At 26.4% G+C, this 13,609-nt stretch overlaps 1 protein-coding gene across 1 annotated transcript; it reads right to left on the bottom strand.

The window, feature by feature from the left end:
- Positions 1 to 5,598: 5,598 nt before the first annotated feature.
- On the bottom strand, positions 5,599 to 7,350 carry LOC130961931 (cytochrome P450 94A2-like). Its single transcript, XM_057887977.1, has one exon. It carries the CDS (start codon positions 7,256 to 7,258, stop codon positions 5,717 to 5,719), a length of 1,542 nt encoding a protein of 513 aa, XP_057743960.1. The 5' UTR covers positions 7,259 to 7,350; the 3' UTR covers positions 5,599 to 5,716.
- Between the last annotated feature and the right edge of the window lie 6,259 nt (positions 7,351 to 13,609).

Raw genomic sequence — 13,609 nt, 5'->3', positions numbered from 1 at the left:
ACAACACATAGACTTCTTTCTCTCACCGGCACCCCAGTACACCCACACTCTCTCAAAGCAAATATCTAACTACACCTCACAACACTCTCTAATCAAAGAGTACAGAGGAAAAGAAAAATCAGATACAAGCTTAAAGTGTTTCTGACTGGTGCAAAAACAAATGGAGAACTTAGCCGCATATTTATAGCCTAGGCCACCCACTCCATTTGCTATCCTGAGCAATGTGGGACTAATTCAACCAAATCCTAACAACATGCAAGGTGATTCTTTGCTTAAATAAATGCATGCATTCATATAGGATAATACAAAATGTAATTAGTTTTAGCCAGCATCAAATATATATGATCTGATTTATTATCACATGCAAATTATTCATACATATAATCATAACAAGAATATAACACAAGCTTCAAATTGGTTGCATCAGGAGTGATTATGTTGCATCTACTTAAGTAGTTAACATAAAATAGAACCCTCTACTTGCATTAAGTGTAATGAATCAAAATCATATGCAAATAACCATCCGTTATCAATGCCTCAACGTACATTGCATACCTTATTAGATTGCTCACCATCTTCTACGCAATGGTTGAAAACGTTATCAAGTAAATTTGATGAATTGTCGTTACCGACGAAAGATGGAACACGACATAGCGGTTCAACGAAATTGCACTCCATTAACGATCTTCCGAGGAGGGGTGATGGACGTATCAAATGTGACTCCATTTGTGATCCCTCTATCTTGCGAATGACAACGTCGAGAGGAAGAACCACGGCGGCTACGACAGATGGGGTGTACGACTGCGGCAATGCGAGACTGCGGGAGCGAAGTAAATAATCAGACGGTGCTGCTGGGCGTTCGCGTTTGCGCACATCGGTGTCAGCTGGACCTATATCGGATGGCGGTTGGTGACTGTGGCAGCGCGGCACCGGCAATAATCGAGGAGAAAGGGAGAGAAGAAGGTCACACTGTATAGAGAGAGAGATCAGTTTTGTGTTTGTATAACTGACGGCAATCCTAATTTGTTTTAAATTTTAAATTAAAAACTATTTAAAATTAATTAATTGATTATAATTTAATTTTAATTTTACTTTAACCTCATTATACACATTGTACGTTACATATATTGGCTCCTCATACTTTTTCTTAATTTTTTTATTATTTAAACAATTAAAACCAATTTGACTTATAATACTTTTAGTTTCGAAATTTAAGATTTTTATTAGATCGATTATAATATTCAATAGACTTTGGTAGGATTCATTCACCCACTGATGCTATTTTTGGATTAATTTTGTACTTAGATATATGATTATCTGTTTGTGAGTTAGTTTGTATTCCTTTTTCTATTTTGTTGGAAATGCCTTTGGGACTATTCTATCCTAAATGGTAATGTGAAGAGGGATAGTAGTTTTTATTGGGTGTTTTCTTTTTCTCCCTAATTTCAGATTGGACTTGTATTGAAGCATCTAAAAATATTATGCTAACGAAGGCACTGCTATTGTGGATGAAGGAGAGGGCTATTATTAGTGAGAGAGAACGAGAGAGTAAAAGCCTACCTCCACACAATCAACCTCTGTCGTTGTCTTATGCATAGCCATTGTCGGCCCTGTCATTGCACCGTTTCTGTCCTCTGGGGCTGCAGCTACTACTATCCAATATTATTGCCTCAACTATGCCTTCTATTGTTTAACAAAATAATTATAATTTAAAATTAAATACTATTTAATTTAAATTAATAAATATAATTTTAAAGATAAATATTAAAATTTAAAATAATTAGATTTTTATTTTCGTCAAAAAATAATTTTTAATTTTTTAATTCGTAATTCTTAAATCGTAAACTATATATCTAAGTCGTTTTTAATGTAAAAAAAAATAAGTAATGTTATACATGATGACAAATTTTGTCTAAATTATGTATTTTATTAGATAAAATATTTAAATTATTTATTTAAAAAACTCATAGTTCAAGTAAAAGACATGGAGCTGTAATACACCCCAAAAGTAGGAAAAAGAAAATAACACCATAATATTTAAGAAATTAGAAGAATATAAACTTAAAAAATCTATAAAAAAAAAAAGAGAAAATGTAAGTCAAAATTTGATAAAACTTTACAAGGAGAGATGAAAAAAATGTGATTGTTATCTTCTTAATTTTTAATAAAAATAAAAGTATAAAATAAGGCCCATTATCAATACATTGAAAAGTAGAATGTAGCAGCACATAAACTACTTAATTACCTAAAACTTTCACTCAAGCTGCACATAATGGACATTTCCCCTACACACAAATGGAAAACCGACGGAAAAAGGTTGCTAGAGTTAGTGAGTTACATGCACACCATCTATTTGTTGTCCACCATATCTTTCTCAATGAGTCATCTATATTTTTTTAAATAAATCTACATGGCTAAAAAGATTGAAACTTCACTTGTACGTGATTTAAATGTTCGTGATATGAAAAAATTAAATATTATTTAAATATTATTAGTTTATTTTGATATATTTTTTGTATTATTTATTTAGTTATTAAATTAGACTTTATATTTATAGGCTTTAGGCTTTTTTTATTTAATTTTGACCTAATAAGATATTATAATTTATAAATACCTCCTTAATTATTGTAGTTATAGCATTGAGTAACTAGAAGTGTCAAAGTATTTTTTTCGTTTCATAATGAAATCATGGTGTGAACAAGTAAAGTTGAGTGAATCATCTCTTATTGCACGAGAAATTAAGTAAAAGGTTAAAGAGTCCCTTTGATTCAATTTTCAAATTATGGTGTGAATAAGTTAGGTTGATAAGTTTCTTTCTTATTACATCAAAAAATTGGATAAAAAGTAGAGTGATTTTTTTATCCAATTTTCAATCTATTCCTTTTTTGTTTTTATTTTAATTTTAATGTATTTTTCTTATTCAATTTCAATTCATGTTATTTTATTTATCTTTTTTCCGTATTATTTAGTATCAGAGTTCAGATATTAGATTAATCCTTATTAATCTATATTTGTTCTTCTTACGTTCAAAAAAAATAAAAAAAGGTCCAGTCTGTTGTCCTTCTTTATGTTTTTGTCTTTCTTATTTGTATTTCATTAATATCTTGTCGTTCTTGTTGATTTTATATTTAAAAAATATAAGAAAAGCATACAGTGTAAATAAAAAAGAAGGAAAAAAATACAAAAAATTACCTTCTTTATATTTGTCCCTTTTCATATATTATTTTTCCAGCTACAAGATTCGATGACGAATCTTTTTTGAAGAGGATGAGAATGATATATGTTTCAAATGTTCGTAATATAAAGAGATTAAATGTTATTTAAAAGTTATTAGTTTATTTTGATTTTTATTTATTTAGTTACTAGATTAGATTTTATGTTTATGGACTTTAAGATTTTCTTTGTTTTAACCTAATAAGAGGTTATAAATACCTCTTTAGCTATTGTAGTCGCAGTATTAACTATTAAGTGATTAGATATTTGAAAATTCTTTTTAATTTCGTGATTAAATTATGATATGGACAAATAAAATTGAGTGAGTCATTCTCTTGTTGCATCGAAAAATTAGATAAAAAGTTAAAAAATCTTTTCGATTCAATTCTCAAATTATAGCGTGGACAAGTTAGATTGAAAAATCTCTTTTATTGCATCAAAAAAATTAAATAAAAAATAAATTAATACTCTATATTTAATTTCAATCTACCTATTTTATTTTTATTTTAATATATTTTTTATTCTATTTGAATTTTTTTTGTTATTTTTTTTTATCATTTAGTGTAGCAATAAAGTACATGGTATAGGTAAAAAGTTTCCTATAAATAGACAACTATATTCCGGATCCCAACATGCATAAAAAGGGAAAGTAGTTGGAAGAGAAAGAGAGTACTCCAAGTTGTGGTGACAGCCTGACAGGTGAGAGTTCAATATCAATGAGATAGGGTAGTACAGGCTTTCTTCTCTTTGGCAACAGTTTTCACCTTTTTCTTCAATAACTTGTAATGACGCCGTTGGATACATTTTAACTTTAACGCTCCAAAACTATTGTATTGACATCAGGGACCCATCTTATTATATTGTGGTGGGGCTACAATTTGAATTTTTTTTAAATAATATATAATAATAATAATATTTATTTATTTTTATTAAATTATTAAATTTGATTTCACAATAATTTTTTATTTAAATTTTGATATTTGGTAGTCAATTTAAAATCTTTATATTAAATGTGTATTATAATAGTAAATTTTTAAATTTAAATAAAATTTGTGTTCTTTTTTAAAAATAAACTTAAAAAAATATTATCTATCTGTTGGTATTTTTTATTTTGAAATTAGTTTTAATCTTTTTCATAACGATTATACTAATTGAATGAAAATTTTTAACAGTAAATATTATTAAGATTAGAGCTAATTATATAAAAGGTAGATTTTAAATATTTTTAAATAATTATTTAATATATATATATATATATATATATATATATATATATATATAAAAGAAACATTTTGATTATATTGTCAATAAAAAATTATTCAATCTTTTTAAAATATGAAATATAAAAAAATAAATTTTAAATTATATGTTATTATTTAAATTATTATTTTAGTTTTTAAATTTGTAATTAGATATTCTGAAGACTAATCATAATTTATAATAACAAAATATAATTATACCAACAATTATATTATGTATACATTAAAAATAATTATTTGTACATAATAAATTTTAAAATACAAATATATATACAAATTCGTAGTAAATAATGTAAGCATAATATTTTTATTATAACAATTATTATGTTATATATATATTTTGTTTCTATTATCAAAATTTTTTGAATCTATTATTAATTGACACTTGAAATTATTTAACTTATTGAATTAAGTCACGATCTAACTTTCAATATTTAAGTAAGAAAATTAAAAAAATAAAAAAATAAAAAACAAAATTTAATAAGAAAAGTATTTCAGTAGACAAGTATTTATATAAACAGCTTATATTTTTACTCTAATCCAAAATTTTCTTCCCTATTTATAATCATTCACTTTTTAAATAAACAGTTGTAATTTATTTTAATTAGTTCAGATTGAATATCCAAATATTTAATAACGAATATTTTGCCTATTATATTTATTTAAATTCTTTAGATAATTTTAAATTATTTTTTATATTTCTATACATATATATACTCTTTTAAAATGTTTTATGATTTTCTATAATATTTTAGGATCTTTCAAAATCTTCTGAAAATTTTTAAAACTTATAAAATTATCTAGAGCTTACTCAAATATTTTAAAATTTTTCTAATCTTTTTATTCAAATACAGTTAAAATTAATATTTTAAAATTTACTTAGACACCATAACTTGTCATTCCAAAAAATATACATTAATACTATTCCATTTAATTTTAATAAATAATTTTTTAATTAAATTTAGTTTTAAAACACATATAGCATAATTAAAATAACCAAGATATATTTTTATGTACATATAAAAAATCAGTTATTAAAATTATAAGAGTTGGTCGAATACAACTCGACTTGATCAACCCACAAAAGTAATAAAAATCTCTTCAAAAGGTTTTTTTAGTTACGTAATTAACACATGAAACTACTAAATTAAAGATCAAACTACATATTACAGCAGGAGACAATTCAGGCATGTAATTACAGGAAACAGAAACGATACAGAGAATATATCTATTTACTTGTGTGGTTATCTTCGCTTCTCTATCTTCACTGGGAACCCACCTTTCATCAGCGACGTAAGGTATCCAGTATACTCCGGCACCACCCCTTCCGCCACCGCCGGAACCACCCTAAACTCCCTTAAGATCCCCGCCACCACTCTCTTCATCTGCAAAAACGCCATCTCCTTCCCCAAACACACCCTAGGCCCGGCCTGAAACACTGTATAACTATACGGATCAACTCCAACAAAAGCCCACTTCCCCTCCCCATCCCGCCTCAACCACCTTTCGGGCCTGAAATCGGCCCAATCCGCGCCCCATATCCTCTCACTCCTTCCCATCGCAAAGATATGGTACGCCAGACGTGTCCCTTTCTTCACAAAAGTACCATCAGGTAAAACGTCGTCGTTTGCAGCCTCTTTCGTATCCACAGGCACCGGCGGGTACAATCTCATGCTCTCGCACAACGCGGCGTGAGTATACACCATGTCCTTTAGCTCCTCGTAAACGGAGGAACCATCTACGTGGTTCTTCTGGATAATTTCGCTAACCACCTCTTCTTCCACGTGCGGATGGCTAGCAAGGAGCCAGAAGAACCACGTGAGCGCTGCGGAAGTAGTGTCCCTCCCAGCGAGAATGAAGCTGATGACTATGTCCGTTACAAACGACTCGTCGTTTTGTCCGGAAACCAAGAACCGCGACAATAGATCCACGGATTGCAGCGTTTTCTTCTCTTCAAGCTCTCGCTTCTTCTCCTCTACGATCTTCTTTGCTAAGCCTCTCACCTCCGACACTGCGGTTCGGAGCCTATTTTCGGAACCTATGTTTAGGATTTTCTTTATCTTCCATACCAGCGGCACCGCGGAATTGAACCTCTCGCTGCTGATTCTTGTTGCGTCGTCGAAGGCCTTGGCGAAGGTGGTTGTTGGAAGCGATGGGAGGAGGTATTCCGGATCGTAACCGAAAGCGATCTTACATATATTATCGAAGGCGAAGCGTTGGAGGATATCTTGTAAGTCACATGTATTTGTTGCATTAGTGTTGGTATGATTACACGTGGCAGATAAGATTGGGATGAGGCGGTTGGAGAGTTCGGCGTCTACAACGGTTTCGACGAAGTTGCGGAGGGATCTTGTGTTAAACTCGTGGCTGGAGAGCTGGCGCTGGAACTTCCAGTTGTCGCCGTCGGAGTTGAAGATGCCGTCACCGAGGAAGTCGCCGAGGGCGCGGTTAAGGGTGGGACCTTTTTGGTAGGTTGGGAAATTGGACTTGAGGATGTGGTGGACGATGGCGGGGTCGGCGGTGAAGATCTGGCGGGAGCCAAGGGAGCGGCGAAGGGTGAAGGTGGAGGAGGACGGAGAGGAGAGGAGGATGTCGGAGATCCAGTGGATGCGGCGGTGTTTGTTGGCGGCGATGGCGAAGATGGAGCCAATTATAGGGTAGGCTTTAGGAATATTGGTGTTTGGTGGAACTCTTTTGGGTGTTGAAGATGAAGAGAGTGTTGTGGCTAAGAACCAAGTGAGAGTTGCAAGAAAGAGAAGGAAGTAAGCTATGGGAAGAAGCTCCATGTTTTCTGGTTTAGAAGGTTCTGCAATTGCTTTCTTATTGGTGTGTTTTCTTTCGTGTTTCGCTTGCTGCAATATTTATAGTGTTGTGCGTCAAGAGAATTGGTTTTGTGATTTTCCTTTTTCTTGTAATGATATCACATGTATATACTAATTTTTGAACCAAACAAAATTTACAAAATTTTATTTTTTGTTCTAGAAAGTCTAAAACATATACTAAAATTCTATAATTGTAAACGAATAACTTTACAAAATACCCAAAATTACCATTCAACTCATCATGAGTTATGAATATTTTAAGACTTCACTTTACGCATGTAAAAAAAAATTAGATTTCGACTTAGGCATATTGCATTCATAAGATATACGTGAATTAACGAGAAGTTAGTATTATAAATCCTCAACTGATAATACTCTGCCGTCATGGCCCAAAATTGATATTGATTTTAGATAAATATTTGGTGATTAATTAATTTTTTATATTTATTTTGTATTTAAGGTAATATTAATCAATTTTTATTATTTTCGCTAAAAATATTTGGTTCTCCATTTATTTATGATATCAACATAATTAAGGATAAGCAATAATGAGAATATATCATAAATAAAAGTATATAGAAATTACAATCTAATTTCTTCATTTTTCTGTTTTATATCTATTTAATCACAATATAATCGAGATATTAAAAGGTTAAATGACTTTTTTTAAAATATTTTTATTATATGTAATTCATAAAAAAATTTATTTTTAAATTTAAATTCAAGACTCTTTTATTAAATCATTAATTATTTATCATTTCAATTAATTTATTTTTTAATAATTTTATATATATTTAATAAAAAAAGATTAATTAATAAACACGCTTACGTTTGTGTCTATTAACAAATTTTTTTAATCCAATGTTTTATTTTTTGCGTTATAAAAGTTGTAGATACGTAAATGCTTACGAAGTAGTACTTACGTGTCGGTTTCTCTTAACATGAGAAGCATGATTTTCAGACCATTATTATTTGTTACTATTTTGAATTGACTGCTGTTATAGAAAATACATCTTCTCAATTTTTTTAATTAAAAAAAAAATAAAATATAATTTTTTATTATTAATTTTATTAATAAAATAAAAAATATTAAAAATTATATTATATTTTTTTAATTATTAAGAAAATGAGAAGATCCATTTTCGCTGTTATATACTTATATATACGTATGTCATTAATTACTTCATTTACTTGCTCCTACTGTATGAAATCTTATTTTATTAGAACTTTGAAATTATCAAGTTCATTTTTATACGATTGGTTTATTATGTTATGCAGATTTAATTTATTTGGCTTTAATATATTAGATTCCGCCTAGAAGAAATATTTAAGTAAATAATGTTGCATAACTAAAATATTATTCATAATAAATAAAAATATATAATTAATAATATTATATTTATAAAAAATATGAATCACTTTTTAATTTAATTAACTTAATTAATTTTTTATAATTATTTTTTTATTTAATTATAACAAAAATCAATTTTAAATTTAATATGAATCAAAAAAATTTTAAAAAAATTATTATTATATTCATAATTTTATAATTTTTTAAATAAAAATTTTAAAAATTCTTATATTTTCATTTTTAAAAAATTTTCAAATCACCTCAACACATTTTATAAAAAATAAAAACATTTAAATTTGATCCGTCTCTATTTATTGAAAGAAGTCTGCTACACATATAGTCCTTTTTAGCATAAAAGTTCATACAAGTTAGCCCAAACCCAATAAAAACAACCTCAGTTAGATTGCGTGTAAACGCGTGGTTCTTATTAGATGTATTGATTAGTAGTATAAGTTAAAGTTAGTTAGAAATTAAATTAGCTGTACCAGTTAATTAGAATTAGGGCTCAACTAGTCACATGCTTGATCAACTTCATTATAGTGCATGCATATAAACCCTCAATTGGGAAGATCAATAATAGATTCCACTTTTTCTTTCTTTCTGTTCAATATGGTATCAGAACAAACCCTTCTTGAACCTTCCGTAACCGTCCACTCTCTCTCTCTTCCTCTCCCTCTTCTTTCTGCCATGTCTGCATCTTCTTTTCTCGATCTTCTTCTTTCTTCCTCTCTTCTTGGCTCACACGATAGAAATTGATGAGATCTTACTTGTTTCATCCTTGTTCTTGAATCGAAACAGCAATTTCCAATCAACGAGCCTCGAAGAAAAGACATTCATCGTGCGTGTTTATGGAGCCTTCCGCTTCATTGTCTTCAGCTGCTTCTTCAACTTCATCCATGACGATTGATTCATACAATCTCTTTTCGGTTGATCAACCAGGTTTGATCTTAGTCACTCAACAATTCAGTGAGGACAACTATCATTTCTGGAGCTGCGCTATACGAAAAGTCCTCAATGTTAAGAGAAAGCTTAATTTTATCATAGATTTTGTTCCTCAATCTGTGACTAATTGAGCCCTAATTCTAACTAACTGGTACAACTAATTTAATTTCTAACTAACTTTAATTTATACTACTAATCAATACATCTAATACTATTCAGACGAGAACATCGGACAATCTACTATTTTTAAGAATAAATTAGAGTTTTTATTTAAAATAGTTTGAATTTCACATCTAAGTCTAAATCTACTTTCGTATTAAATATTATCTCAAAACAAAAAATATTTATAAAAAAAATAAAAATATAGAAAACATTCTAGAGTCTAGATAGTTGAAGAGAAACTTCTAAATATTATGAAAGCAAGACAGTGCTCCTGTTTTTGTTAATTAACTTCTTTTTATCAATATTATACTTTTTACTAATATTTTTAGTTTAATTTTAAAAATGTAATAAAATAAAAGTTAATTTCAAACTATCAAAATAAATTATATAGAGCAAAAGATATTCATTTGCAAAATTTCATCGTTGAAATGGACTTGAAGCTAATCTATCTTGCGTGTATGCTTGGATTGGCTTGGTATTTTACTTCCATTGAAATCGTCAACATGAGTTTTGACTTTTGATGCTGACAAATTAAACTCTTAATAATTTAGTATCTTGCCAAATTGTCTGATCAATGCAAGCAATTTATTTCGAAACTTAAAGCTGCAAAATAATATAGTATAATGAGATTGACTATGAAAGAAGTACAACTTTGTTAGATTATACTTAATGGTTCTCATTTATATTATAAATAGAATTTAATTTTAATATATCGTAAGTTTATATTTATATTCTATCATATAATATTATATTATTAAGATAATTATTATTTTATTAATTATGTGAATAATTATTTAAAAGAATAATTATAATAATATAATTATATAAAATTTTATACTATTAATACATTAAAATTAAACTTTTATATATATATATATATATATATATTCTAAAAATATTATTTGATAAGTGCAGAATATCTAACAAAAATATTTGTGTATAATAATATAATAGTTATAATTAATAAAGGTAATACGTGACTCAACTTAAATTACATTTTTATTTGTCAAAGATTAATATAAAATTACTATTTGGATACTAAGAGTTAGCATGACTCTATTTGTTATTATTTAAATTTTTTAAATAATGATGCAAAATATTTAGGAATTGTTTTAAATGTAAGATGTTTTCAATCCTTAGCTTTTGAGGAAGTTGAAAAAAGCGGGGTTCAGATAAAACAATACAGGGTTATGACCGGAATCACAAAATGATAGCTTTTGTGTTCCAACTCCTTTAATTTATTAGCGGCAAAAAACATTAGGACTGAAACTCGATAAGATAGAGTAGGATTTAAATTCGATTTTAATTTAATTTATAGATTAAAAATATTTTTAAAATGATGAATAAATTTTTAAAATAGTTTTTGAGATTAATGACATATACATTAAAATTATTTATTTTATTTATGAATTAAGAATTTTTTAATTCTAACTCAATTCATATTGTTAAAATTTTAATCTGACCTTATCCAATTTTATATACAATAAAACTTTTTTTTCAACTAACTACAATATTTAATCATTCATATTTCATAGAGACACTAATAAAATAAAATTATAAATGCAAAATTAAATTTAAATTAAACTTGAAAGCAATAAAGTTATAATAAAATTTATGTTAAAATTACAGATAACATATACTTCACTATAAATTTATAGAAAGAAGAATACGGGGGTTTGAATAATTCTTATCTATTTCACGATATATATTGTAATATATTAGGATGTGGGTTGGTCGAATAGAATTTATTTTAAATTTATATTTAATTTTATTTTTATGTAGATCAATTTATTTTACTCTTAATTTAATTCATTATAAATTGAATTGTCAATCTTATCTAATCGAATTAGAACAGATTAATTAAATATCCGTAAATAAAATTAGTATTATCAACCCTAATTAAGATTCACGTGATAGATATTAATTAAGTCTAATGGAGCACAAATAATAATTAATGACATAAGAGTTTACTTCACTTTTCTTTTTTTTTTAAATGATAAATATAAAAAATATGATAATATTTAAATAATGATGACAAAAAATCAGTATAACAATTTAAAATTATTTTATTTAGTATTTATTAATTATTAATAATTATATAATTTTAGATATAATAAATATATAAGTATAAATATTATATACATAAAATTATGTAAGTTAAATAATTTTGGTTATAAATATGCATGCGTGCGAGTCAGCTACAGACTGGTATATATACACACGAAATGAAAATTAGCAAACTAATATTTGGTCTTTATATGTATATAGTTATATATTAAACAAATGTTGTAATAATATTCTTTAAATTTAAAAATAGATAAGAAATGAATAAATAGTAAATAAAACTTATATGTTGATTTAATTACAATAGAGTTGAGGTGTATAAATAATGGAATTAATTTTTATATACAAATAATATTATTTATTAATAAAACATTTTCAATAGAAAATTAGTATACAGATTAAATTAATTTAAAGTTCTTACATATTGATATCGTAAAAAACCTGATATAACTATAATTCTAAAATATATTTATATAATTTTTTTGGGATCATTAATATAAAATTAAATTTAAAGTCGTTTGACTAATTTAAGAATTTTTTTTATCTATACCCGTATTTATTAAATATGGTATTCCTGCTTATATAATAAGTATTTAATATTTTAAAAATACTAATCTATGTTTACAAGAATAATTGTCATTAGTTTCTCTTGTGTGGGAAAAATGGAATTAGTTTCTTGCCTAGCCATTTCTGTGTCAGCAATTTTTTTCTGCATTTTCAATAACCTTTGGTTTCTACTCTGTGAAATGGAAGTAATGTTCATTTCGTGTGTGGTGTGGCTAATTAAAGTGGCCCTCATGGCCACATGCATATTTCTAAAAATATTTTTCTTGGAGCATATTTTAATAAGTAATGTTTTCACATATTTATTTTTTCAGTAGAGGAATAATTAGGTTTGAAATTTTTTATTTTGAATTAATTAGTCTTTAAAAAAAATAAAATATTAATTTAATTTTTTACAATAATAAATAGTAGATATGTTATGTTCCTATATCAATTTTATCATGTAAAATTTAACTGTGATACTTATATGTATTGTTAATTACTGTAACATATTTATTTATAAAAGATTGTTATAAAAGATTGTTATATTGATAACAATTTTTAAAGTGAAACTTTACTTATACGATTTGTAATAAATAGAAAACAGTGGTTGATAAATATTATATGAAAACTCAAAAGATAATAAATGTTTCATTATTCAAAATTATATCATTTTTATATTTATATAACAGTAACAGAATATACATTACTGTAGATAACAAAATACATAAATAATTTTATTTTGTCTCATATATTTATTAACATATCCACTATTTATTATTATAGAAGACTTAATTAATACTATTTTTTTCAAAAATTAATTAATCCTAAATCAAAATTTTTGAAGCTCTAATTCTTACTCTACTCGTATTTCTCCAAGAAAAACCTTGACAGTTCCATCTACGCAATCAATTATGTTTGTTGAGAAATTTTTATATATGTACAGGTTATTTACTTTTTTCTTTCATTTATTGTTTAATATATTGAGCTTATTTGAGCGTTATTTTTAAAAATATATATCTTTTTAAATGATATTTTTTAAAAAATTTTTTTATAAAAATTATTTTATATTTGGATATCTTATATAAAAAAAATATTTTTATTTATCAATTATATTTAAGTAAAATAAGATAAATTTTTTTTTGTTCATTTATTATGTGAAAAATATTTTTTTTAAGAAAAAAATATCTTTTAAAAAAAGATGTAAATTGTAACTTTTTTAAAAAATATTTTTTTATATTTTTTTAGTACTT

This window comes from Arachis stenosperma, chromosome 2, assembly GCF_014773155.1.
Source record: "Arachis stenosperma cultivar V10309 chromosome 2, arast.V10309.gnm1.PFL2, whole genome shotgun sequence".
NCBI lineage: Eukaryota > Viridiplantae > Streptophyta > Magnoliopsida > Fabales > Fabaceae > Arachis > Arachis stenosperma.
The sequence above is the reverse complement of the archived record's forward strand: the minus strand, read 5'-3'. Positions and strand labels throughout refer to the sequence as shown.